Source organism: Drosophila kikkawai, chromosome X, assembly GCF_030179895.1.
Source record: "Drosophila kikkawai strain 14028-0561.14 chromosome X, DkikHiC1v2, whole genome shotgun sequence".
Classification (NCBI taxonomy): Eukaryota; Metazoa; Arthropoda; class Insecta; order Diptera; family Drosophilidae; genus Drosophila; species Drosophila kikkawai.
Genome location: NC_091733.1, coordinates 10,776,835 through 10,803,684, shown reverse-complemented (window position 1 = coordinate 10,803,684; position 26,850 = coordinate 10,776,835). Strand labels below are relative to the sequence as shown.

General features: G+C 54.0%; 5 protein-coding genes across 6 annotated transcripts; 3 read left to right on the top strand and 2 right to left on the bottom strand.

Annotated features, from left to right (window-relative positions):
- The first annotated feature begins 126 nt into the window (after positions 1–126).
- On the top strand, positions 127–2,928 carry mh (maternal haploid). The gene is made up of 3 exons (XM_017179417.3): positions 127–516; positions 578–1,018; positions 1,078–2,928. The coding sequence occupies exons 1-3, from the start codon at positions 418–420 to the stop codon at positions 2,839–2,841; spliced, it is 2,304 nt and encodes a 767-aa protein (XP_017034906.1). The 5' UTR covers positions 127–417; the 3' UTR covers positions 2,842–2,928.
- Positions 2,870–3,587, bottom strand: Alg14 (ALG14, UDP-N-acetylglucosaminyltransferase subunit). Its single transcript, XM_017179418.3, has one exon. It carries the CDS (start codon positions 3,511–3,513, stop codon positions 2,911–2,913), a length of 603 nt encoding a protein of 200 aa, XP_017034907.1. The 5' UTR covers positions 3,514–3,587; the 3' UTR covers positions 2,870–2,910.
- A 208-nt stretch (positions 3,588–3,795) lies between these two features.
- Positions 3,796–17,516, top strand: pcx (pecanex). Its single transcript, XM_017179181.3, has 10 exons — positions 3,796–4,458; positions 4,530–4,839; positions 4,900–5,883; positions 5,944–9,054; positions 9,117–10,559; positions 10,631–10,791; positions 10,893–11,292; positions 11,356–11,702; positions 11,764–14,259; positions 14,318–17,516. Exons 1-10 carry the CDS (start codon positions 4,306–4,308, stop codon positions 15,458–15,460), a joined length of 10,548 nt encoding a protein of 3,515 aa, XP_017034670.1. The 5' UTR covers positions 3,796–4,305; the 3' UTR covers positions 15,461–17,516.
- A 26-nt stretch (positions 17,517–17,542) lies between these two features.
- kz (putative ATP-dependent RNA helicase kurz) lies at positions 17,543–21,540 on the bottom strand. The gene is made up of 5 exons (XM_017179182.3): positions 21,392–21,540; positions 21,142–21,333; positions 18,052–21,080; positions 17,775–17,977; positions 17,543–17,709 (listed from the first exon to the last, which is right to left on the bottom strand). The coding sequence occupies exons 1-5, from the start codon at positions 21,464–21,466 to the stop codon at positions 17,624–17,626; spliced, it is 3,585 nt and encodes a 1,194-aa protein (XP_017034671.1). The 5' UTR covers positions 21,467–21,540; the 3' UTR covers positions 17,543–17,623.
- Positions 21,541–22,993: 1,453 nt separating this feature from the next.
- On the top strand, positions 22,994–26,799 carry fs(1)K10 (female sterile (1) K10). 2 transcript variants are annotated; one of them, XM_070288062.1, is made up of 2 exons: positions 22,994–24,583; positions 24,756–25,149. In XM_070288062.1, exons 1-2 carry the CDS (start codon positions 23,216–23,218, stop codon positions 24,798–24,800), a joined length of 1,413 nt encoding a protein of 470 aa, XP_070144163.1. In that variant the 5' UTR covers positions 22,994–23,215; the 3' UTR covers positions 24,801–25,149. The 2 variants fall into 2 exon arrangements, with proteins under 2 accessions (XP_070144163.1, XP_017034905.1); XM_017179416.3 differs by lacking the exon at positions 24,756–25,149 and adding an exon at positions 25,977–26,799 and having other exon boundaries at positions 22,996–24,583.
- The last annotated feature ends 51 nt before the right edge of the window (positions 26,800–26,850 follow it).

The window sequence follows — 26,850 nt, the reverse complement described above, 5'->3', positions numbered from 1 at the left end:
TTTGAGTTATCGGCGGTATTTACTATATTTAGGCAGAGATTAAATCCAGTAAATTATTGTTATTTTTTTGTCATCCAAGATAGCCAGGCCGAGTCATGCTCATTTTTCATTTATCACTCTCACTGAAAATTTTTCAGTCGCCAGTCCTCGTCGCACCCAGTTGTGTGCCTTAATATTCCGAATATTTTGATTTTTCTCGCAATACTTTTAAAAATTTTGTAGTTTTTCACGCAATTTTACACTGTTATCGATATCGTCGAAAATCACTTAACGCGTTGGTACTATCGTCTTTGGTATTTTTAAGAGAACGGTGTACTGCACGACGGCGCGCTTATTCCGAGGCATCCATCCAGGTTTGAAGAAAGAACAGATGCTGGGGGATCTCCAGTTCCTTCCGGAGATCAACACACTGGCAACATGTCGGACGAGGACGCCGACTACCAGCTGGCCATGCGCTTGCACAAGGATCTAAACGGTGACGATGACACCGCGGCAAACCGCTCGCAGGCAGATGAAGTGAGTAGCTAAGCAAATGACATGGGGGGAAACATCATTTTCTGACATCTCGTATGCCCAGGACGGGGATTTGCAGTTTGCCCGGCAGCTGCAGGCTCAACTCAATGACAGCGAACTGGACAGCAGCCTCCAGTTCATTTACTCCGACGGAGAACAACCTGATAGTGTGCAGCACGCCAGACCTCCGCAGCAGAAACCAAAAGACTCATACAAACCGGAGGATGTGGCGCCTGACTATCTTAATCAGACCCAGAACCTGGTGCACCCCGGGTGGGAGCTGGTGGACCCTAGCCCCGACATATACTCGATGTTTAGTCGGTTCAACCAGAAATTCTTTCAAGATCGACTCGGGGCCGTCGTCCTGGAGTGGAGCAAGCGCATGTTTTCCTGCGCTGGCATATGCTACCAGAGGTCCAATAGATACATTAAAGAGGTGACCATCCGCCTCAGCGAGCCGCTGCTCAAGCTGCGTCCGCGCAAAGATCTCGTCGAGACCCTGCTGGTGAGTATTAGACATCCAGATGAACTCGACAGTCCTTGTAATGCCTCTTGGTCCTGCAGCACGAGATGATACACGCCTACTTCTTTATCCTAAACGTGCGCGAGGGCAATGGCGGCCATGGGCCAAATTTTAAACAAAAAATGAACATGATCAACAAGGTGGCGGGCACGAATATCACTGTGTACCACAGCTTCCACGACGAGGTGGCTGCCTATCGCACGCACATCTGGCGCTGCACTGGGATCTGCCAGAACCACACTCCCTTCATGGGCTGGGTGAAGCGCACCTCCAATCGTGCTCCCGGCCCCAGCGACCAGTGGTGGGAGAAGCATCAGCGCGATTGCGGCGGCACATTCATGAAGGTCAGTGAGCCAACCAAGGCACCGAAGCCTCCCAAGGCAATCAAGCCCCCTAAAACCTCGAAAAAGGCTCCGCCAGCCGTGGCTGATCCCAAGACCGATATACGCGGGTGGTTTAAGAAGCCGCCGGCCAAGAAGCCAGCCACCAATAATGCCGTCCGGGGCGCCGTTCCGCCATCGAAACCCTTGCAGGGCGGCAATAATTCTACATTGCCAAATCCCTGGCCGCCACAGTTTAAGCCAAAACCGGCTGGAGCCAACATTAAGAGTTTCGGAGACTTGAGCCGCGACAGCGAAGATGATGAACCGCCGGCGAAAACCAACCGCGAGAAGTTTCCATCGTTTAAAGAGACCGAAGAGGGCTACGCTATGCCCGGAGCTGCGCATGGAGAGGCCCGAAGCATACGTGAAATCCGTGAACGGCGCTTCGGCAAGCAGAAAAAGCAGACGCCGCCCAGTGAGCCCAGCGTAAATGGCAACAAAAAATCAGAACAATGGGAGTCCTATGACGAGGATGTAATGGTCAGAGATGCCCCAGAGATTATGATAAACCTAATCGATGATTCCAGCAGTTCCGATGATGAGCCTGCTGCTCATAAGGACATGTCTAGCAAGAGAAAAATTGATAAGACGGCTGGGAAGGACCCCAAAAAGCGGCGCCGCGACGACGACACTAGTGACTGCGAAATACAACATTGGGAGTCCATTGAGGAAGTCGATGCAGTGCCGGTTAACCTCGACAGCGATAGCGAGGATGATGATGAGCAGCTGCAGTTCAAGGTGCCACCAAGACGCTTTCCCATGAGCAGCCAGGAGCGCTCGGAGAATGTAAAGCGCGAAGTTTTAGAGGATGAATCCATTTCATTCGTCAAAGACGATATCGTCTTCATCGATGACGAGTACAACGATGAGGAGCGCGAGGAGGGCAACGATCCTGCGATTAACCCCATCGGCATGGATGGCCACGCCTCGCTGTTGCTGGAGTTCCGTAACCACAACGACGTGGTGCCCAGCTGCTCCAGCCACGTCAATAATGAGGAGACCGACATTGTCTGCTGTCCAATATGCTTCGATTCGATAAGGCGCATCGATCTGTCCAATCACTTGGATGGCTGCAGTATTACACAGCGCGTGGCGCCGCCTTCCTTCAAACGTGCCGGCGGAGGCGGTGTCACCAAGACAGAGTCGTCTGTGCGCGGCCGCAAATCCAAATCGGAGTCGACCAAGAATACACTGCGTTCCTGCGGCTACACTGAGTCCGAGGTCGCTGCCCTTAACCTGAGCAGCTCTAGCGACGACTCCACCTCGATGCTGGCCAGCGAGGATGAGCTAACACCGCGCCAGCGCCGCCAGCGTGGCCTGTTCAAGTCGACTGTCGGCTGCCCGAAGTGTGGTCAAGAGTTTATGGGCCACCAGCTTGAGGCCCATCGCCAAATCTGCCCTGGCAAGAAGCGGCGCCACTGAGATTTCACACACACACTCCACTTGAGAATTGTTTTCCTTTACGTTAATCTCTTTAATTAATAAATAATGTTACAAAATGCGACCAAAGTAGCGGAGGTTTCGCTTGTGCGAATATCGGGTGGCCAGTGCCGGCCAGTGGACAACAAATAGGTCCGCCAGCGGCAGCAGCAGTCGTCCGCTCAACGAAAGGCTTTCCACCCGGCAGAAACTCTCGACGAACACGATCCGGGAGCCAGCGGGCAGGCGTCCGAGCAGCCGCCACAGATAGGCAGCATAGCAGAAGGGCACACAGGTGCCGGGACCATTGCAGAGTATTAGCTGCGGCCGATCTTGCCACACCAAATAGCAGCTCCAGAGGAGTGCCCAAAGCGTGGTGAAGATGCTGCTAAGCCAGGATTGTCCAACGCTGCGGCTACGTGGTACCCTCACAAAGTCCGAGCGGGCTGCCACGGGCACTGGCAGGGCCTCCCTTAGCTGACGCTCGGATGTGGTGTCGCTGCTGGCCAGGATGAAGCGTATGGGCTGGTACTTCCCCGCCTGCTTGACATCCTCCTGCTGCAATAGCGCCTGGGTCAGCCGGCACATCTCGGCCGTATGGCCGCCGGAGCCCAAGACCACGTAGGTGGGATACTCGGACTTGGCCTTGGATTTGGCTGTGCCGGCGGTGGTCATAATCCTCGCCAGAAGTGCACTTTTAAATGTGTGTCAAGTTAGCGTCGGTCCGTTAGCGTCAAAATGGAATGGTGGGAAAAATCTAGTATTTTTTGAACATGGTTCGTTCTTTGGATCAGGAACTAGTTCTGTTACCTCATCAACGGACAATATGGTATTTTTTGTCGCTCGTACACGAAAAGCACCAGATCGTCCGTGTTCCATTTTCCCACGTTCCATTTCGACGCTAACGACGCTAACTTGACGCACATTGTTTTAGTGCCTCATTATCTAGTATCTCTTGTCAAACGCTACCTGGCAACACTGATTTAATTAACAAAAGAAAAACTGCAATTTTTTTTAAATTACGGCGAGCGAGATTAGATTTTTTCGTTCGCAGTCCCAAATCGCGACCTCCGCCATTCCGCTGTCCTACAACGGAGGAGCGCCAGTCCCGGAGTCCGCGCCGAAGAGCGACCCAGAGCCGCAGCATTGCCTTGCCCCACACACACAGCTTTCCCCCCGAAAAGCAGAGCGAAACCGCCCCGCCCCCGCCTGCTTGCCCAGCCCCTCCTGCCCTTCAGCCATCATCCAGTCATCCAGCTCTGAGTATCCCCTGTCCGGGGGCTTAATCAGCAAAGAAAACAAACGAAACGCAACGCAGCGCCTTGCGGGGAGAGCAGGCAGCCTCCTGTGAGTAAGCGGAAGCAGCCAGCACAAGAACAAGCACTTGCCGAGGCAGAGGCACTGCTGAAGTCTGAGCAACGTGGATCCATATCCATCCGGCAGCTGAGAGATGCAGCATAGGCCACCATGGGTTCGCAGACCTTGGAGATACTGCGCCAGGGCGTGTGGGCCTCGCTGACCGGCGGCTACTTCTACGATCCGCATCAGGGTGTCTTCTGCAACGTGGTGCACCTGTACCTATGGCTCTACCTGCTCTGTTCGCCCTTCGTGGCCTACCTGGTAAGTAGCGTTCCCTGCCCCCAGCTCAGTTTAGACCCTCGGCGTAACCGAATTCCCTTTTGGCTTCTTAGTATTTCCCAAGCACTTGGCTGACATGGTGCCTGTACTGCGTGCTCACCAGCCTCACCATTTTGATGGTGAAACTGGCCAACCTGGCACTGCATCGGCTGTACGATCGCGCCCAGACCATGTCCGATGTGAACCTCAAGGGGCAGTTCTTCAAGGTCACCAAGGAGACGGAGCCCAGGCATGACGACGAGGGCGGCATCGAGATGAAGGTCATTCGGCCGGGCGGCTCTCGCATTTCCGTGGAGCAGGCCATCAACGAGGCAAGCGAGGAGAACAGCATGATGTCCATTGACAATGTGAACAGTATAATTGGTGAGTGCGCCCTCTCTTCTGTCCCAATCCGTAGAATCTCATAACCATTGCCTTCCCCAGATCTCAAGGTCGATGTGCATCGTAAAAACAGCTCGGAGTCCATCGAGCTCATGTTCTATGCCCCCTCTATGCTGTCCGGCGGCATCCAACAGGATCAGCAGTCCCTGGCAGGTTCTGCCAGTGTGAGCAAGTCCATACGGAGCACGGGTGGAGCCGTGGGCGGAGGCGGTGCCAGCTCATCCAACAGTGCTGCCGCCCAGGCGGAGCTCTTCAACAAGTACCTCACCGTCTATCCGGAGCTGGTGGAGGCACCCGGCAGCAGTGCGGGCAGCGCCGACGGCGGCAGCAGTGGCGGCGACAGCAGATCCGGGCCAGCACTGGCAGGAGTGGGTCCAGTGCAGCATGTAAGAACCGGGCATTTATCACGCAAGTGCTCCGAGGTATTCAGCCGCCGCCACCGACGACGTTTGGAGCGACAGAGCAGCTTGGACACTGCCGCGGCGGCGGCAGCAGCAGCATCTGGTGCCGGTGGTGAGCATAAATTGATGCGTAACCAGTCGGACACGATAGCCACGGCGGCGCCGTCGTTCCTGCACTCCCAGCCAACGAATAAGGCGCGCAACCAGGCGAATCCCCGCCAGCATTTTATAGCCAGCACACCAGCCACGGCGGGAATGGGAATGGGAGATGCTTCCTCCTCCACTGCGGTGGTGGTGATTGCACCCGCCTCGAGTTCCACCTCCTCAGCGAATCCCGGACGCTCGTCGCGTCTGCAGCGGCACCGCAGCTCCGAGACGCACGACGAGCGGTTGAAGCATCAGAACCGCGGTGGCCTCTTCCAGCCGATCCTGCATCATCCCCACCAGAGTGCAGCCAGCAGCATTGGAGCGCTGGCGGTGATTGGAGGCGGCAGTGGCAGCGGCAGCGGCTGTGGCAGTGGCGGTGCCAACGACGTGGAGGACATGGAGTTGGGTCTGGCCAGGAATGCGGGAAGCGGTGGAGTGGCTGATGCCTGCACCCGGGCCCTGCAGTCCTGGATACTAGGTGAGCTAAGCTCACTGGCATGGAAGCCTCTTTCTAACGTTTCACTTGTTTTACCCTTAGATTCCTCGTCGGATGTGTACTTGGAGGACGATAGCTACACCAAATCGGATCTGGGCATTGAGCAGCCGCATCAGCCGGCTTTCCGTGCCCAGCATCACCATCATCATCACCACCACCACCACCACCTGCACCATCACCTGGGCGGCGCCATCATCCGCAAGGATCCCACCAGCACCATGTCGGCGCTCCAGCTGGCCGGCGGCGGTCCGCTTCAGGGAGCAGGAGGCGGATTGGGGGCCAGCGGTAGTGGAACCGGAACGGGATCAGGAGCCGGAGCCGGAGCAGGCAGCTCTGCTGCGGGCATGAAACGACGCAGACATTCCAATGCCACCAGCTACCACAAGCAGGGCAGCTCGTCGGGTCAGGGAATCAAATCCTCCCTGATGGGTGGCAGCAGCAGTGGAGCCAGCGGCACTGCCAGCGGAGGAGTGGGCCTAGTGAACGGCAGCGGAGGAACTGGCGGCGGCGGAGTGAGACGCATCAAGAGCGCCGCTTTGGAAGTGCTCTGCCCGCAGCCATCAGTCTCCAATCTCAGTCCGCATCCGAACAGCGTGGAGGCCATATCGGGGCAACAACAGTTGCGGAATCCCCTGCCGCCGCCCAGTAAGAGTCTGGTGCGGAACCAGCACCTCAACTTGTTTTCCACGCAGGGCTACGGAGAAGCAAACAGCTCAGGCGGCGGCGGCGGAGCTCCTGGAGCTGGCAGCACTTGCAGCAGTCTGTTCTTTGGCAGCTCCAGCGCCTGCGGCTCCACCACGGCCCTTATAGAGCCCCCGGTGTACCCCATAGTGGAGCACTCGGACGAGAAGACATCGCACGAGGCCTCCGAGCACGACATCTGCCTGGGCATTGGCCAGGGCAACGCCGACGATGACGACGAGGTGGACGATGTTCCTATACGCAGGAGGACGCGAGCCCTGGGCTGCAGCCAGACGCACCATAGCGCCGAGTCGGATGTGGGCGGCATTCTGGCGGACGACGACGACGATGTGTTCAAAGATTTCGACGACAACCTGGAGCACATCCTCAACGAGCTGCAGCAGACGCACAGCCAGCTGGACGACGTCCTCAAGACCCGGGATCTGCTGCGCCATCCTCATCTCCAGAACCAGCACAAAGCGGCGGCGGTGGCTGGAACGGGAACGGGAAGAGCTACAGGTGGAGCGGCGACTAATGGCAACGATGATGACGACGAGGAGACGGAAGACAACAACACCGGCTCCAGGTCGCCCCTGCTCAGCGATCGCAATCGCCAGCAGGCCACGCTGCGGGAGATCCAGGCGGATAAGCAGCTGCGCCAGGAGCTGGCGCACCCATCTGGAGCAGTCCCTGCTGCTCCTGTTCCTGTCCCCGCCCCCATACGCAGCGAGGCGGATTCGGGCTGTCCCTCAAGCGACTGCGAACAGGTGAGTGCCAGTTCCAAGGACCAGCTGCTGGCGGGCATGGAGCCGGAGCACCAGCAGCAGCAGCAGCAGCAGCCGCCGCCCAGGTCCATGCTAGATGAGGAGCAACCCTGCACATCGAAAATGGCAGCCAAGAGCCTGGGAGCCATTCCCAAGGTGGTGAAATACCGCGAAGTGGACGAGCTGCGGCGGCGCAGGCGGGGTGGATCCCCGGCAGACGCCGGCGATGTCAACAACGAGTTCGCCCTGGTCAAGCAGTCGAAGTTGGCCTCGCGCAACTCCTCCTCCTCGAACTCCACGCACAGCATCAGCCTGACGGACAGCCTGACGGCGGATATCCACAAGATGCTCTGGCTGATGCACGGCGGGGCTGTGGACGAGCGGGGACGTCCGATTGCCGGGATTTCGGCGGATGGCACCCCCATACCGGCGAGCAGCAGTTTGGTGCCTCCGAACATGTCCAATGCCCACTACCAGTTCTACCAGGATGCCATCCAGGCCCTGCAGTGCGCCCATCCCTCCTCCTCCTCCACTGTGGAGCACATGACCAACATCGAAAGGGCTCTGGCCCGGGACAAGCTGCGCCTGGACGCCAAGCTAATGTGCGAGCAGCTGGCAGCGGCAGCCGAAGCCAATTCCAGATGCCCCTCGCTGGCGACACAGCAGCAGACGCAACAGCAGGTGGGCATGCTGATGGGCGGGCGGCACAACTCCTCCGCCTCCTCCGGCGGAGCGCCCTTCTCCTTTCAGGGACTGTTCAATGTCATCCGCAACGAGCGGCAGATGGCGCGTAGTCATCTGGATGCCCTTCAGCAGCTTAGCGATGCTGCGGCGGCTGTGGCGGCGAGCAACAGCGAGGTGGCCTCTGGATCGGCCTCGGGCATGGGCATGGGATTAGGCGGAACTGCCGGAGGAGGAGGAGTATCCAACAGCGGCGGCGGTGGAGGAGGAGGAGTGCTGAGCGCCTTAGGACTGGCCAACCATCCCAGCAACCAAATCAGCCAGATCAGCCAGATCTCACAGCCCATGCTCAATGTGGACGGACACTTTGCTCCCTACTGCGACTACTGGAGGCCGGCCTGCCATCTGACCGCGGCGGAGAAGCCGGCGGCGCCCAAGAGCTTCTACAAGTACCGCTTCAAGTGGTGCGGCCAGGAGCATGAGTTCAAGATCTCGATGGACCGCCTGGAACTGCTGGCCCTGTTCGACCGGGATCTCCACTGGCTGCACGTGCTCCTGGCCAGCCTGCTGTGCACCATGGTGGCCTGCCTGGGTGCGGCTATCCTGCAGCATGACCACTACAAGGATCTGTGCGCCCTTCTTTTCTGCGCGGTGATTGCCGGGGCACAGTACTCACTGGTGAAGAGCGTCCAGCCAGATGCAGCGTCGCCGGTGCATGGTTTCAACAAGACGGTGGCCTACTCCCGTGCCATATACTTCTGTTTGGGCGGCGGCCTGCTGCTCCTGCTGAAGCGCCTGGACATGGACTACGGAGAACGGCCGCCGGATTTGGTGATCTTCTTTGGCATGCGCTACTCCCCCGCCGATGTGGTGGCCCTGCTGCTGCAGGCGCTTTACATCCTGCTGCTGTGCTTCCCCATCATCTTCTCGGTGGGCCTGTGCCCGCAGATTAACACGTTCCTCATGTACCTGCTCGAGCAGGTGGATATGCATGTCTTTGGCGGAAATGCGGCCAGCAGTCTGTTGGGTAAGTGTGCTCCTCCCGTCTCCTTGGAGCTTGAATACTCATGCATTCCTCCCCCCTAAAAGGTTCCTTTCTCTGCGTGCTGCGCTCGGTTCTGGCCGTGATGCTGCTGTACGGCCCGCTCTATGGTGCCCTGGACGAGCAGCGGGGCACCCAGTACATCCTCTTCTCCATTTTCTGCGCCATGCTGGTGCCGCTGGGCTATCACCTGTCCCGTTGCGCCAGCGACTTTAGCCACCTGTGGCGGCTAATCAAGACCTGCATTGTGAGCACTTATCGCGACGACGAGGACGAGGACGATGATCTGAGCCATGTCCAGCCTGGCACTGCCCTCCAGCTGGCCACCAGCACACCTAAGCAGCGCCGCCACCCAGATCTGAAAGTGCAGGCGCAGGAGCAGGAGCAAATCGAGCTAAGCTCACTGGAGCATGGGCTAGCGTCGTCCAACCATGAGGAGCCCGCAGAGGACCATCTGGAGACCGAACAGGACCTGGGGACCCTGGGGCAGAAGCACAGCAAGTCGAAGGCCTCGTCTTTGGGCAGCAGCCAGCAGACGCTGGCCAAGACCATAAGTAGCAGCAAGCGGGCCATTACAGCCTCCAGCTCGTATGCCTCTATAGGAGCCGCAGCAGGAGGAGCGGAGGCCACAACGGAGGAGCAGTCGCCAGACCTGCTGGCGGCCTATGAGCACCAGCAGCAGCAGGCAGTCAAGGCAGTCGACGACGCAGAGGTGGAAGCGGAGACGGAGGACAGAATCTCCAGCTCGTCGGCCACGAATCCGGGCGATATGTCAACCCTGACGGCGGGAGCAGGCACAGCCACAACAGATGCCACTCCCCCTGCCTACCTGGAGGCGGATCCAGGGGAAAACGAGACCGGCGAGGCAACGGCCGAGGACAAAACCCAGCGGGGGAATGGTAATACAGGAATGGCAGGCACGGGCACCACCGAGGTAAGTGACAATAGCAGTGGCACTGGTCCTGGCGGAGGCGGAGGAGGTGGTGCCGCAACCAGTAACCCTAATGCTAGTGGCAGCAGCAGCTCGAGTGACCTGCCCGATCCACTGCCCCGTAAGCTCCAAGCCACCGTCACAACTCGACTGAAAAACGACCTGGTGGTGATGACCCTGCTGGCGGTGAGCGTTCTGGGGCTGCACTGCAGCACTGTGTTCACCGCCCTGCAGCCGGATCTCAATGTGGTGCTCTACGCCTTCATTGGAGTGCTGGGCCTGCTGCTGCACTACGCCGTGCCGCAGATGCGGAAGCACATGCCGTGGCTGTGCTTTGCCCGGCCGCTGTTGCGGCAGCGGGAGTTTGGCCAGTTCGAGGTGCTCAATGCGCCGCAGATCATGTGGTTCGAGAAGCTGTACATCTACCTGAGCGTGCTGGAGCGGAATGTGCTGTTCCCGCTGCTGGCCATATCCTCGCTGACGGCAGACTCGCAGCTGATTGTGGCCAAGTTTGGGCTGCCCTGGGGCAGCCTCATAGTGGCTGTGTGCGCACTCAAGTGTGAGTAGTCCTGGGTCTAAAGATCCTAATCCTAGCCCCACTAACCTAACTATACCCCACCCTTTCCGCAGTCGTGAGGAATGCCTACTCGGATCCTACCAACCAATACCTGATCATCATCTTCACGGTTTTGCTGTTCCGCATTGACTTCTCCATGGCCACGGAGACCTTCATCATTGACTACTTCTTTGTGTCGCTGGCCTTCCGCAAGTGCTGCGACTTCCTGCTGAAGGTAGGTCTTCCACTCCTTTCTCATTCCCACACACTCTCTCTCTTTCTCTCTCTCTCTCTCTCTCATTATCTCGCTTCAATCCATGTCCTAATCTCCTCCAGCTACAATTCATCGTGACGTACATTGCCCCCTGGCAAATCACTTGGGGCTCTGCCTTCCATGCCTTCGCCCAGCCCTTCAGCGTGCCCCACTCGGCCATGTTGTTCCTCCAGGCGGGCATCTCTGCCTTGCTCTCCACCCCGCTGAATCCCTTCCTGGGCAGCGCCATCTTCCTCACCTCGTATGTGCGCCCCATCAAGTTCTGGGAGCGCGACTACAACACTCGCCGGATTGATCACTCCAACACCAGGCTGAGCTCCCAGCTGGAGCGGGATCTGGGGGCGGATGACAACAACCTGAACAGCATCTTCTACGAGCATCTCACACGCTCCCTGCAGCACTCGCTGTGCGGGGATCTCCTCCTGGGTCGCTGGGGGAATGTCAATCAGGGTGACTGTTTTGGTAGGTCTTGAGTCCCTGCCTGTGTCCATGTCCCGGGTTTAATGGTCTCCTTCCCTTGAGTAGTACTCGCCTCCGACGATCTCAACTGCCTGGTTCACATCATCGAGCTGGGCAACGGCCTGTGCACATTCCAGATGCGCGGCCTGGAGTTCCGCGGCACCTATTGCCAGCAGCGGGAGGTGGAGGCCATCACCGAGGATGTGGAGGACAACGATGGCTGCTGCTGCTGCGATCCCGGCCATCTGCCGCGTCTTCTCAGCGCCAATGCCATGTTCTCCACCCGCTGGCTGGCCTGGCAGGTGGTCGCCGCCCAGTATGTGATCGAGGGATACTCCATTTCGGACAACCTGGCCAGCGCCACGTTGCAGGTGTTTGAGTACCGCAAGGTGCTCATCACCTACTACATCAAGGTGAGTGTCCCTTGGCCATTGTCTCACCTCCTCCCCTTCAACTACTCCCCCTTTTTCCCAGAGCATCATCTACTATGTGGTGAGGAATCCCAAGCTGGAGCAGTGGCTGGCCTCGGGGCCCATCCAGGAGGCATTGCAGCACACGCTGGGCCGGCAGTTCGTTGATTTGGATCCCATTTTTAACTTTAACCTGGACGAGGACTTTGACTTCCGGGCGGTGGGCATTACGCGCTCCAGCTTCTGCCATGTGTACTTGAAGTGGATCAACTACTGCGTGGACATGCGACGGGATGTGACAGCATCAGCTCCTGGAGGAGGAGGAGGAGGTGGTGCCTCGTCTGCTCCGCCAACGGCAGTTGCTACACAGATGCCGCCGCCGCCACCGGTCACTCCTGCCCACAATGATTCCAAGAGCACGCCCAATCTCTCGGCCCATGGAGGATCTAGCGGGCAGACTGGCTCGGGCCAGTCCAAGTCACAGTCGCAGCAGCAGCTGCGTCGCCCGCCCAAGAGTGTGGCCCAGGAGAGCGGCACCGGGGGCGGCTCCGGAGGAGGCGTAACCAGCGGAGGTGGCTCCGTTGCCGCAGGCACCAACGGAGGAGCTGGCCATGTACCCGGCGGCAGCGGGAATGATCCGCAGCTAAGTAGCTCGCACAGCTTTGCGAACATCTCCCGGCAGACATCGGAGAGTGCTCCGGGCCTGGGCAACTATGTGACCTACATGGACCAGAATGTGTTCGTCAAGCTGGCCAAGAGCAGCAGCACGGCCACTGGAGCCGCTGTGCCCGGCCCGGGAGCGGGTGTGCCAAGCAACCGCAAGGACAACAGCCAGGAGAAGCCAATGCTCCGTTTGAAGCTGGCCAGCGTGGGCAAGGAGGCGCCGCTGGTCTCGCTCTGCCTGGCCCTGGGCCTGCTGGCCCGCCGTTCCCTGGCTACAGCCTCGCACAGCTCGCTGACCGGCGTGGAGTACTTCCTGCACGGCCTGCATGCCCTGTTCAAGGGTGACTTCAGGATCACCTCGCCGCGCGACGAGTGGGTTTTCGCGGACATGGAGCTGCTGCACTCGGTAGTGGCGCCGGCGGTTAAGATGGCCCTGAAGCTACAGCAGGATCACATCACCAATCCGGATGAGTTTCTGGATCCTCATGCCCTCTACGAGGCCATTGACAACTGCTCCAAGGAACTGGTCATCTCCCACGAGGCGGATCCCGTGTGGCGTAGCGCCGTGCTTCGCGGTGCGCCCAACCTCCTGGCCCTGCGGCATGTGATGGAGGACGGCTCGGACGAGTACCGCATTATCCGGCTAACCAAGCGCTTCCTCAGCTTCCGCGTCATCAAGCTGAACAGGGAGTGCGTCCGCGGCCTGTGGGCCGGGCAGCAGCAGGAGCTGATCTACCTGCGTAACCGCAACCCCGAGCGCGGCAGCATCCAGAACGCCAAGCAGGCGCTGCGCAACATCATCAACTCCAGCTGCGACCAGCCCATTGGCTACCCTATCTACGTATCGCCGCTGACCACCTCCTATGCGGACACGAATGCCCAGCTCTGCCAGGTGATTGGTGGCGCCATCACGCTGGACACCATCAGGCAGACGGTGCTGGGCTGGTGGCATCGCATCCGGGAGCGCTGTCGACAAGGCTGCAGCTCGGGCTCGGCCTTGGAACCGCATCCAGGCTCGGGACCCATACAGCTTGGTGCCTGCAACTTTGGCAGCGGCGGCAGCGTGGTGGGAGCTGCCTCCACGGCCACCGGTGTGGGCGCCTCGGCGGGCTCTGGCCTGGGAGTGACTGCACCAGGCACGGCCAGCAGCACGGGCGGTGAATCCGGGGACCTGGCGCCGGTTTTCATCTCGGCACCACTCTACAACACCCTCACCGTGAACAGCTACTACAGCGTTCGGCCGGGCAATGTGCCGGGCGCAGGCAATCTGGGCGGCAACTATGTCAGCGACAGCCTGGCGGTGGTCCGCGGCGGCCTGGCCGTGATGCCCGTGAAGCCCACATCCACCACGCTGATTGCGGGCCTCCTAAACAGGGAGCGGGATCAGGAGATCTCCTCGGGCTCGGGACCCAGCGGAGCAGCGGCCAGGGCCACCAGCAGCAGTGGCGGAGTGCGCAGCCGGAGCCAGTTGCAGCATCAGCAGCAGCAGATGAGCAGCAGTCGGGGCAGGGACCACGAGCGTCGGGCCACGCTACCCATTGCCAGCGGGGGAGCGGGCGGTGGGGAGTCCGGCAAGGAGCTGGTCACACCCCAGGCCCAGGTGGAGCATGAGACAAGTCCGCGCAGTGCCAAGCTCTCCTCCTCATCCTGCAGCCTGGGCCATGGAATGGGCGTCGGCCTGGGCAACATCATCACCACGCCGGGCGACTATCCAAGGAAGACCAAGGGCCCCATCTGCCTCACCTCCGCAACTCTGGGCGCCGGAGACTCTACCACGTCGAGCTCTGGAGCTACTGTGGGCACGGTAGCAGGTACTGGCACAGGACCAGGACTGGCAAGCAGCCGGAAGCCGCGCATTGATATCTTCAAAAAGGTCATCATTGTGGACGACACGGGGGTGAGTAGCCTTGGGTGTAGCTCCTATTTGGAAGCGCTCTTTAAGCCCTCTCTTGCAGATCTACGACTGCCTGGACATCATCGATGCAGTGGTGTGGCCCAGCGAACGGATGCGCAACAATGGCGGCCGGTTGTCATGGAAGGACTGGGAGCCCAGTGCCGGCATGGTCGGTCATGTGGTGCACTGCTGGGCGCCCAACCACAAGGACATGCGCTTCCGTTCTCATGTCAACCGCTGCGTCTACCTGGTGGAGATCGGTGAGCACTACGTGCCCGTGGAGGAGCTGGGCCTGCGGGAGTACAACCAGATCATGGGCAGCTCCGAGGAGATGGCCAACTCGCGGCGCAGCTCCTTCCAGCGTGAGTTCCATGAGTACAATATGCAGCTGAAGCTGGCCGGCCTCACGCCCATTATAGGGGGCAGTGGAGGTTCCGGCACCACCACAACGGGGGCAGGAGGTGACACCACTGGCCCCTCAAAATCCCACAAGGCCAAGATCCGAGCGGTGAGCAGCAGCAGCTCTGAGGACGAGGAGGAGGAGGACTCTCCCGCCACGCATGCCATTCCCCTGCAGCCGCGTGACCTGATGAACTTCAACCGACTGGTGAACATGTGGAAGGTGATAGCGGACAACAACAAGCGAAGCCTGGAGGAGGTGGGCGAGCTGTCGCCAGAGCTGCTCCAGAAGCTGGACAATGCCGTGGCCGCTTACCGGCAGGAGGAGTTATCAGACGAGGAGACGGCAGAGGCCACCGACACGGTCACAGTCACAGTCACTGCCAACGAAGCTGAAGAAGAGGCCCAGCAGGAACTAGAAAAGGACAAGGACATGGAGATGGAGATGGAGCCAGAACCTGTGTCGCCAACAGAACCCGTAACCGAACCTGAGCTCGTAGCCGAGTCCTTGAGGGAGCCCGAAACCTCAACCGAAGCCGATAACCAAACCGATGAGAGCCCTTTGCAAGAGGTGACCGTCTCCCGGCCAGAGGAGCAGCCAAATCCAGCCACACCTCCGCCTAGCCCCGTTCCTGCAGAGCTGCTGACTTCCAGCTCCAGCTCCAAGTCGAGTTGCCACTCTCTGAGCCAGGAGGGGGAGAATGAGGAGCCGCTAGAGGAGCAGGAGGCAGCAGCGACGCCCGAGGAGGTTACCCACAGCAATGGTGGCGAGGAAACGGCCTCAGGAACGGGGACAACGGTTTAGGCTGAACATCATCTGCATTTGTTTGCCTAGCAAACTCACCCGAACGCCTCGACCAGGACACGGACATGGACATGGAGCACACAGCCTTGTAATACATATCAGCAAAGAGCAGACAGAGCAGCGGATGGGCCCCCACCCAACCCCCTCTACCCTGCTCCGGGCTTCCCCACTACAGGACGCATTGTGTGTTCCTTCGTCCCTCCTCCGGAGCCCGTGTCCGTGCCTAGTTCCTCCTCCGCGACAAGCAACAAAGAATGCAAAACACACTTCCAAGCAAATCAAAGTAAAGTTTATAAAACGACTGCGTTTAGGGTAGATCTAGGGACATAGTAACTGGGAAGAGAGGGGACACGGAGAATTCAATTTGTTAGTCTTAAGCGAAGGTTGCATAGATCATACTCAGCATATAGGGGGATCGAGAGCATATATACACATATATATATATCCAACTTGCATTATTGTTGTAACTTTGTAAAAAGCAAACCGAAACTCAAACTACTTTGTTCTCGTTCTTCGTTCTTCTTCGGTCTCTTTCTCTTCTTGCTAGCCAATATATACAGTACAGTAAAACCTATATACAAAGAATTTATATATATATATATATATATGTATATTGTAACAGTTAGTTATGTAGCCTAGGTCCTAAAGTTAAAGGTTAATGTTAACGACGACACGAAACCCACAGAGACACAAAGGATACCAAAATTGATTGTTAAAGCGTAGGAAACCAAGGACAATGGCGTAGTTCGGACAGGATTTAGTTACAAAAAGGGGAAAAAACTATAAGATATTACACACGATTCCTAGGTGTAAGCAGGGGGATTAGCGAGGAGTAGGAGTAGGGGTAGGATGACGACGATGTAAAGCTCTCACGTTGCCTTAATATATTAGACTGATTTTTTCTACACACACACACACACACACACACACACACACACACACACACACACCCTAGGAGGAGGAGGACGAGCTAACGCAAAAAGGAGTCCCAAGATCCCCGGAACTGTTAAAGGTTTACATCATGTACATAGAAAGAGAGAGAGAGAGAGAGAGAGAGGAAAGAGCACAGCGAACAAAGCCACTCCGAGTCCGAATCTGAATCGATGACACAGGCCTAAAAATTAAAAAAAAATCGAAGCATATTCCGATAGATTTTTGATAACCTGAATTTAAATCTGGTCTCTGAGAATTTCCTATTTGTCTGATTTTTAACATTTTTTATATTGAAAGTGCCAAAAATAAGGTTTTTTAAGGTGCTGTAAATTCAATACTATTTATTTTTTCAAAACTTGTGTTACTTTCTTTCACTTAAAAATCAGTTTGTAAAATTTAGAAAAATCTTGATGTATCTTCGATTTATTGTTTTTTTTTAATTTTATCGTTAGTTTTTCATATATACTATGAAATGGAATTATATTGAACAAAATCAATATAAATTTAAAGGACTATATCTCAGAGAACAAAATTAATTTTTGTAAACTTTAAAAATTAATTTTTTAGTGCAAAAACAGTTTTGAAATTACAGCACCTTGAATATAAATATTTTGAAAACCGGAGAATAGGAAATCATAAAAAATTTGATTCAAATTCAGCTTCAGCTTATCGAAAACGCCTTCGAAAAAGTATATTCCAGTTCTTGGTTCTAAAAAGCTATTGACCTGTGTGATCTTTCGATGCTTATATATACATATATATATATAGCCCCTAGCCACTATATATACAGCCTAGCCACAGGCCCCAATTAGCCAAATCTCTCATAGACACAACCGAGAAGGAAGGGATTAGTTGAGCCCAGAAACCAACCAACAGATACAAGATACAAGCTACAAACTACAAACTACGAAAAAATACAAAAATTACAAAAAATACAAATTATAAAATACCATAAAATAATTTCAATATTACACATATATTTGCTATGTACATATAATATGGATTGTATTTAATTAATATCCAAACTTAGCTGTTAACGAAGCGAACCCCTTATTCCCCCCACTCGCCACTCCACTGCATTCTTGTGTTTAGTTCCATTTAAAACCAATTTCATATTTATATTATACATAAAAGAATTATATAAATCTATATATATATATACATGTATATATATGTATATCAATTAAATAAATAATAAATGAAACTTGTTATACAAAAGCAGGCCAGCAGCTAGCTCTTGTCCAGAGGCGGCCACCAAGGCGTCAGCTCGCTGAGGGCCACGTCGTACAGTAGATTCTGGTACTCCTCCAGGAGGACTGCAGAAGGAGAGAGAAGTTACCAAGTTATTAAGTTTCAAGGATGCCAAGCAAAGCATACTCACAGTGGTTATCCCTGCGGAACTCATCGAAGAGCGCCTGGCGGTTGTGGATCTGCTTGGTGATCAGTGCCCGCTTGAAGCGCAACACCTTGTCGTTCATGCTGGACCAGCTCTTGATCAGGGAGGCGGGAGTGGACTTGAGCTTGCCGCGCAGCTCGGCCAGCTTGGGGCAGACCCTGCCCTCCAACAGGAACATGCCAAAGTAGCTGGGGGGGAAAAAATAAAAGAGAAGAGACTTACACAAAAACACAACCAATTAAGAGAGCACAAGAGCACCTACCAGCAGGCCTTCTCGCTGAGCGGCATCTCCACCTCGCCAAGCGGCAGATCCCAGCCAGCCTTGCCAAAGGTGGCGTCCACATAGCAGAATATGCGACCAGAGGCCTCGTCGTACCGGGGAGCAGGATCCTCGCGCACCTCACGCACATTGCACAGAAGGGGAACGTAGAGGAGCAGCCACTCCGGCTCTATGGCGGTGATACCTCTTATAAACATCTTGGTGGAGTCACCGTTCTGCAGCTCGTAGGCCTCCTGATAGACCACCCACTCGGGCGCCTTCTGGCGCAGCACGGATGAGGCATGCAGAAAGGCCGGCTCCTCCATGTCGGCACAGTTGTAGGCATACTTGAGTCGCCGCCGCTCTTCCTTGTCGGCTATATCGGCCAGCGGCACCTTTCTGGCCACGCGGTCACCCATGCCAGCCAGCAGGATCTGGCGCAGAAAACGCGCCTGGGCATCCGTGGGCGGCTTGAGTTCCGGATCCACGCCCAGCTCCACATCGCTCACGTTCAGGTTGATCTCATTGGTCAGCTGAACGCGCAGCTTGCGCACCTCGCTGACCGCCTTCGGTCGCAGACCGTTGGTGGTACAGAACTCTGACAGGCGACCCTGGGAGCCGGCATACTCCGCCGCTCCGACAGCTCGAAGCAGGACCATAGGATCACCGAGTAGCTGGTAGTTGCCACTGGCCGCCCAGCTCTGACGCTTCTGGTGGAAGCGATTCGCCCCAGGCGCCACATCCTCATCCCGCTGCACCCCCGTCTCGATGAGCACCTCCTGGACCGAGAGGGCAGCCACCAGACAAACGGTGTAGGGCAGCAGCTGCTGCTGGTTGGACAGGGCCAGCATCTTGCCGAACCGCGGGGCCACGGGAAAACGGGAGATGACCTGGCCAAGACGGGTGACAGCCGGCGGCAAGTCGGTCGTCTTTTCCGAGGACTTTCTGACCTCCAGAGCACCCAGCACGGTCAACCGATGCTCGGCGGCCTGCAGCTGAGTCTGGTCTGGCGGCGAGGGAAAGGGAAAGTGCACAACGCGGTCGATGCCCATGCAACGCATCTGCAGCATGAGATCCTCGACGGGCTTCATCTGGATGTCCGGCTGGGCGAAGGCCTCGAAGCAGTCGTTGTAGACCGCGCTGGAGTAGAGGCGATAGCAATGTCCAGCGCTGATCCGACCCGCTCGTCCCGCTCGCTGGTCCGCCGATGCCTTGGATGTGTATGTGACCACGAAGGCGCTCACGCCCGTTAGCTTGTCGTAGAGACGGGTCTTCTGGCGGCCACTGTCCACCACGTATTTGATGTGCGGAATGGTCAGCGAGGTCTCCGCCACATTCGTGCTCACCACACACAGGCGACAGCCCTCGGGAACGGGCTGGAAGATGCGGTTCTGCTTCTCCGACGAGAGCAGCGAGTAGAGGGGCAGAACCCAGAGGGGTCGCCTGTTGCCGGATATAAGACCCGCCTCGCCATCGTCGTCGCCGGCATCGTCGTCCTCCAGCATCAGCTCCTCCGGCTCCTCCTCGTCCTGCTGCTCGTGCATATCCGCCTCGGTGTCGTCGCCCGGCAGCTTGTAGTCGTCCAGGTTGATCTTGGGCAGGGTGATCTGGGCCAGGAACTTCTTCTTGGACTTGCGCATGTTGCGTATAGTGCGCTTCATGTCAAACTCCAGCTCCTTGGGGTCCTCCACCTCCACATCTGAATCTGTGGCCGCCGCCTGAAGAGTCTTTGTGTCCTCCCCCGCCTTCTTGGGGCGATCCTTGGCTGACGAGGTGGGCGGGTGATAGGGAAAGGTTCGTCGCAGCTTGCGCACCAGCTGGTTGACCTCCTGCTGTCCCGTGACAAAGACCAAGATGCCGCCTTCGGGCAGCTGATTGTGAATCTTAAGGGTCTTGCGGTAGGCCTCGGCCACGTAGTCATCGGGCGTGCGCTTTTGGAAGTGAATGGTCACCGGGAACTGGCGCGCCTCCACCTTCAGCAGCGGCGGCGGAACCTTAAACAGGCGTTCATTCTCCGTGAAATCGGTGACACGCAGCGTGGCGGACATGATGACCAGCTTCAGGGGCTGGCCACGCTTGTGGCGCAGGGGCACAATCCGCGAGAGCAGGCCCACCAGGATGTCTGTGTAGACGCTGCGCTCGTGCGCCTCGTCCAGGATGATCACCGAGTACTTGCTGAGCAGGAAATCAGTTTCGATCTCCTTGAGGAGCACGCCGTCTGTCATGAACTTGATACGCGTGGCCGGCGTCACGTTGCCCTCGAAGCGGATGAGGTAGGAGACCTCGCTCTCCGGCAAATTCATCTCGTGTGCCACTCGCTTGGACATGGCAATGGCGGCCACCCGCCGTGGCTCCGTCACACCAATCATCTTGTGCTGGGCGTAGCCTGCCTCGTACAGGAACTGAGGCAACTGCGTCGTCTTGCCCGAGCCCGTCTCGCCGGCCACGATCACAATGGGGTTCTCGTTGATGGTCTCCATCACCTCCTGCTCCTCGGCTAGGATGGGCAGGCGGAGGCGGGCCTCCTGCACCTCGCTGGACCGATGCACGGGCACATACACAGTCTGGTGGGTGCAGGCAGACGTTGATGGTGCCGCCTTAGTTTTCTTTCCTTGGGACTTTGCTTCGACTTTGGGCGGAGCAGCCACTGGAGCGGGTATGGGAGCTGGGACAGAGGCTGGAACTGGCGGCGCCTCATCCTCGTCACTGCTGGAAGAATCGTCATCATCGTCGTCGTCATCCTCGTCCTCTTCCAAGCTAACTACATTCGGATTGCGACGTTTGGCATCAAGCTCCTCCTGCTCCTCGGCGAGCAGTTTCCGCTTGGATCCCTTAATGGCGTTCACCCGCCTGACGCCCGTGCTCTTCTCGGCCAGAACCTGCGCCTGCCGCGCCTTCTTCTTGGCCAGGTACTCGTCGAGCGTGGGCAGGCGCTTCAGGCCCACCGTCTGCACCTGGCTAATGGAGGTGTACTGCTGCAGTTCGGCCTCGGGGATTTGCACGGCAGCCAGGTCGGCCATCAGCTGGGCGCGCTGCAAACAGAAACACGAGGGGTAAGTCAGAAGGTAAGGATTCTCCCTCAGAGCAACCTACGCCTTCCTTTTTCTTTTTCTTGTCCACAATCGCCTGCAGGTGCTTGCGCTGCTTCTTGGTGAGGATCTTCACGTGCTGCACCTTGTCCACCTTGATCTTGGTGGCCCGTTTCTCGGAGGGCAGCACCAGAGCGTTGGCCTCATCATAGCCCGCCTGATTGCCACCGGCAACTGCATCCACATCGATCTGGATCTGCAACGGGGTAAGGGAGGATCAGTAAGGGAGCAGCGTCGGCAGAGATCGGAATTACCTTCTTCACGGCCGAGTTGTCCACAATCGTTTGCGGGTTCTGTCGTGCCTTGGCGTTGTGCTTTTTCTTGCCCATGTTTATTTTTTACTCCGCCGCCACAAACATTTGATTTACACGTGCTGAGTTTTAGCGATGGCAGCAGCTATCGATAACGGCCGATATTGGAAATCGACAGACGATAGAAAGAAGAGCTAAAAAGTTACAGAGAGCACAAAATAGATTTAATAACTTTGTTTATTCAAATTATTTAAATTTTGATTTTTAATTTGCAAAATAATATATATATAAACATATTTAACGAGAGTTGTAATTGCAGTAAGCTGCAATTAATTCATTGATTTATTTATTTAAAGCTAACATTTGGTATTAAACAAATAAAATAATGTTAATGGAGAAAGCTGCAATTAATATAAATATATTTAGTATAATTTCTAAAACTTTTTAAACTTACAGAATTCCCATCCCTAGTTTCACTTGCTCGAAAATCACGGGACACTCGGGACACTTATCCTTTAACGAATGAGGTATAATTTTTTTAGATCGGATGATCCTGTGGACTGTTAGGATGTACACCGCAAAACAACTTTTTTTGGAGGCGACTCTGGAGATTCCCTATAACTTCTCTACCTCTAAATATTTTTCAATACAAAATTTATCAAAAAGTATTCAAATGTTGTGTTATTATATGGTATTTAATTCATTAAGCTAACTTTAGCCGTTCCGCCACAATAATAATTTTTGAAAAGTGGCCTTTTTTGCACCGAATTAACCTTACCCCCCCTTAATTTAACTATTTTTATGTAAATAAAAAGGGTCAATAATTTTTGTACAAGATGTATAAAATTAACGTTTGTTTTGAATGAGAATGAGAAGAGCAAAATAAAAGCCAAAAGTATTAAATTAAATATTTAATATATTTGTGCAACAACTGTAAATATTTTTACTGACTAATTCAATTTATGTAAAATCGGTATTAAATTAAATATTTAATATATTTGTGCAACAACTGTAAATATTTTTACTGACTAATTCAATTTATGTAAAATCAATTTTGTAAAATATATTTAATGTATATTTTATGCAAATTCGTTGAATTAGGACAATATGTTTTATAATTAATAAATCAATAATCAATTTTTATTCAAATTCATTTTCATTCATTTCAATTTGCTTTTTTAAAATGGAAAATTCAAATTCAAATTTTGAAATCCGCAATTTTTGCATACAACTCAGCTTCTGTGTGTGTGCTTTTTTGCGATACTTCGAAAATTATTCGATTGTACTCGATTATTATAAAAATCGAGTGCGTGACGTAAAAAGCGTCACTGAACCGATTTCGATTTTTCCCTAGATATTATCGGTCTATCGACTATTTTTTATTTTATCGAATCGTTTTTGGCAGCAAAGTTTTCCACCATCTCGTTTCCCAATTTCACCACCTTTTTATAACAAATTATACAACACTGGTTGGTAGGAAATTAGAGCTGGGAAAATAAAAACTCCGATTTTCGAAAATAGTGTCAATCGATTTCGCATTTTATCGATAGGGACGTTAACGTTTTTGCAACTCTGTGATTTTCGAGCATCCCTGGAATTTTCATCGCCGTGTGTGCCTGTCATCGCTGACAGTAAATCTTCAATCGAATCGTAATCAATGATATTTTTTTTTCTTTCTTCTGTTAACCAACAACGCGTGTAGAACCACCCACTATCCAAGCCAGTTGGAGTGTGCTCCGTACCGTGTGTCGTGCCACAGTGTGTTTAGTTGCCGAGTCCGCCCCGGCCCCACCAACAAGTGAGCAGCAGCGAGCCACGAGCCGCGAAATGGTGTCGAAAAACCAATTTCAGCAACAGCAGCAGTCAAACTGGGGGATGCAGCAGTATCCGCAACAGCAGCACCAGCAGCAGTACCAACAGCAAAACCAACAGCAGCAGTACTACCAGCAGCAGCAACAGCAAAGCCCACAGCACCAGCAGCGCCAGAACAATGCCCGCGCCGCGGCTGCTCCATACAGGAAGCCCTTCCGTCCGGGGAACAACAACAGCAACAATAATAATAACGGCAACAACAACAATAACCACGGCGGAGGAGGAGGAGGACACGGCAACAATAGCAATGGAAACGGGAACAATGGGAACGGCAACGGGGGCGGCGGCCAGATGATGTACAACTCGTGTCAGATGCCCGATCCGCTGTACATCGACTTCAACAGCCCCGCGCCAGGAGCCGGCAACAAGAACCAGAACCATCATATGGGCAACTCCAACGAGGGACCCAAGAAGAAACCGCTGAAGGGCAACAAACAGCAGCAGCAGTTCCAGCAGCAGGGTAAGAACAACCAAGGCAACCAGAACAAGCAGCAACAGTTCAACAACCAGATGAACGGCCACAATAACAGCAACAGCCACAACAACGGTGGAGGCGGCGGCGGCGGGGACTGGCAGCAGAAGCAGCAGCGCTTCCCTGGCCCGCACCAGCAACAGATGAGTCCTAACCGAGGCGGCGGCGGCTTCAACGGCGGTTTCCAGAGAGGGCCGCCGCCAAACAGGCCACCCGGTCGCCACATGATGCCACCAATGGGTCCAATGGGACCCATGGGACCAGGTCCAGGACCCCGTGGCGGTCTCGGACCAATGCCGCCGTTTCCGCCGATGCCGTTTCAGCCCGGCATGCCAGGCATGAGGGGTCCAATGCCGCCAATGGGTGGACCACCGCCAATGCCGCCTCAGCACTTCATGAGGGGGCCGCGAGGACCACGGCCTGGTGGACCTGGTCCTGGCCCCATGGGACCGATGGGTGGACCACCGCCTCCGCCGCCAATGCACATGATGGGTCCACGAATGCCGCCGCGCATGCTGCCGCCCAACGGACCCTTCATGGGCCCCATGAACATGAACGGCGGGCGGATCAAGAAGCCCAATCCCAAGCTGGTGAAGCAGGCGGTTAAGGGCAAGAGCAGCATCCGGACGCTGAAGAACCTAATCAACCAGTACCCCATCGACAAGCCCTGGGTGACCGAGGAGATTCGCGACGAGCATGCCAAGAAGGTGGACATCGAGAACCGGCTGAAGGGCCACAAGGACGACGACCTGTTCGCGCAGTTTAAGGTGCAGCGCGACAAGTTCGTGGCTCTCTATGAGGGGGCCCGCGAGGAGTATCTCAAACAGGAGGCGGCCAGCGTAATGGCCAAGGTAAGCATTGCAACGGACTAGACTACCTTTCCGTTCCTTCCCCTTTCTGGAATAGGTACATCCCTCCCGCTGGCGTACGCGGATGCAACCCGACTCGCTTCGAGACGGAGTCGGGCTGCAGCACAAGCCGAATCCCATTCCCATTGCCTTTCCTTTTTCCGTCTTCTTGTAGGTAGGAGGAGAAGGAAGCCAGAAAGATAGAGAGGATGAGAGATAGAGAGTGAGGATGAGAAAGAGAAACAGAGGAGGCGGGCAAGCCGCAACCTGCTGCACTCCACAGCAGGTTGGGACCTGCCCCTTCTTCCCTTGGCACAAATTCAAATCCGCAAAAGAGAAATCCACCTATTTGGCATACATTTACTTGGTCCAGAGCTCCATTCAGCCCCGTTCGAATCCTTCGAGGGCAGCTGTAATGGTAAACACTTTGCAAACATGGTTGCCACTCTTAAATTTCATTTCTGTAAATATTCATTTGGTACTTTTCCCAGTGGCAGCCGTCGTAGTTGCATCCTCAAGTGCACTTTAAATATAAATACAAAACATATATACATAACTAATTGTTTATTAACCGAGTTCCCAAGTACTGTACCGACTGTGACCGCTTCAAATTATTATAGTTTGCTTGGAAATATTTACATTTACTAAAATAACAGTCGAGGTTCTCCCACTGAAATTAGAGCATGAGCAAGTGTCCACTAGAGCTGGAAATAAGTATATTTTCAGTGAATCGAATTTTTCTAAAAATATCTATAAAAAATCGATTAAAATCGAAAATTTAAATAATTAAAATTTTTTATATTCTTTATAGATTTGTTATTTAATTGTTTTACACTTTTTGTTGTTCCTCACCTTTTATATTGCATCGGAAATATGATTAAATCAATTTTACAAATTTATTTATCTTTTGCAACACTAAAATAGATTTTATGTCCAGCTATAGTAGACATATGTCCAGAAACAAACCATTTCAGTCATTAGGAATATCTGCTAAAATCTCTACCAGCTATTAAGCTCTTTCTTCTCAATGAGTCCCTCCGATTTGACTTATAAAAAACATTCTTATAAAAAAATTCAAATATATACCTTTTTAATCGAATTAAATTGATTTACCCTATGTTAGAAATACTTCGATTGGGAGAAGCTCGACTGTAGTCTTTTGCAAAAAGCCCCAAACCATTCACAAAACTCGACAAGCCTTGGGTTGAGTGAATTAAAGTTTGGAGCAGAAGTCTCGCGGAAACCGGAACAGGCTCGGACATTTTAACAATTGAAAATATATATTAAACGAAACAAAATCGATTAAACGATACAAAAATGAAATAATTAATTAAATTTAAAAATGAAACGTTTGTGATTGAAACCGTTGGCATTACTCCTCGTATTTCTTTTGCAGGATGCCAAATCAGACAAAGACAAAAACGCAAATTCAAATCAGAGCGCCGCCGCCGCCCCTAAGGCCGAAAGCGCTGCTAAAGATGCAACAATTCCAAATCCCTAGGCAGCCAATGCAAACCGAAAACGAATCCGTATCCGTATCCGAATCCGAATCCGAATCCGAGTACCGAATCAAATCAAATAAAACCGAATCAAGATCGATCTGGTCGACGCACGGATCCGCACGTCACACGTTCTTTTGCGACTGAGAACTGAGCTTACAAGAAATAAATTAAAGGATATCAAATGAGAAATGTAATAATGTTTATAGCGTTCGGTGATCGCCACATCGATCAGTATCTGGACGATGATCGTGTTTATGTTAAATTGTATCTATAAAGCTAACGATTATGATGATTATTGTCTTGATAGCGCGACTCACCTTTTTGCTAACGATGATTGTTAAATGTGACGTAACGTAACGTAACGCAACGTAGAGTAACATATTAAATTGTATTAATATTAAACTTAATCGTAACGTAAAGAGAGGCGTTGTTTAAATCGCTGTTTCCCCATTCAAAAATCCTCTTTTTTCCCAGCCCAAGCTGAAGCAATATCTATACTTGATTTATACACATTACCATATACGCTCTTAGCTACATATATGCCTATATAAATTTATATAAATAATTATATGATTATTATTAAATATTCCCTGCCCGAGTGCTTGATCGCCGAGAGAGAGAGATGGAGAGCGAGAGAGAGCAGCGCATGTCCAAGTGCTCGGGCAAAATTCACTCTGTAAGCATTGGATTATTAAAAAACTTGATTGTATTTTTAAATTAATTCTTAAAAATTACAAATTAAGAAGATCAAACTGTGAACGTGTTATC

What these genes read in the sequence shown, in the direction of transcription:
- mh (XM_017179417.3), top strand. Translation starts at nt 418, where the DNA reads ATGTCGGACGAGGACGCCGACTACCAGCTGGCCATGCGCTTGCACAAG. An exon ending in ACCGCTCGCAGGCAGATGAA is followed by an intron (nt 517 to 577) that starts GTGAGTAGCTAA and finishes TCGTATGCCCAG; the next exon opens with GACGGGGATTTGCAGTTTGC. An exon ending in ATCTCGTCGAGACCCTGCTG is followed by an intron (nt 1,019 to 1,077) that starts GTGAGTATTAGA and finishes TTGGTCCTGCAG; the next exon opens with CACGAGATGATACACGCCTA.
- Alg14 (XM_017179418.3), bottom strand. Translation starts at nt 3,513, where the DNA reads ATGACCACCGCCGGCACAGCCAAATCCAAGGCCAAGTCCGAGTATCCC.
- pcx (XM_017179181.3), top strand. Translation starts at nt 4,306, where the DNA reads ATGGGTTCGCAGACCTTGGAGATACTGCGCCAGGGCGTGTGGGCCTCG. An exon ending in CAATGTGAACAGTATAATTG is followed by an intron (nt 4,840 to 4,899) that starts GTGAGTGCGCCC and finishes TGCCTTCCCCAG; the next exon opens with ATCTCAAGGTCGATGTGCAT. An exon ending in TCATCACCTACTACATCAAG is followed by an intron (nt 11,703 to 11,763) that starts GTGAGTGTCCCT and finishes CCTTTTTCCCAG; the next exon opens with AGCATCATCTACTATGTGGT.
- kz (XM_017179182.3), bottom strand. Translation starts at nt 21,466, where the DNA reads ATGGGCAAGAAAAAGCACAACGCCAAGGCACGACAGAACCCGCAAACG. An exon ending in CTCAGCGAGAAGGCCTGCTG is followed by an intron (nt 17,978 to 18,051) that starts GTAGGTGCTCTT and finishes TTTCCCCCCCAG; the next exon opens with CTACTTTGGCATGTTCCTGT. An exon ending in GTTCCGCAGGGATAACCACT is followed by an intron (nt 17,710 to 17,774) that starts GTGAGTATGCTT and finishes CTCCTTCTGCAG; the next exon opens with TCCTCCTGGAGGAGTACCAG.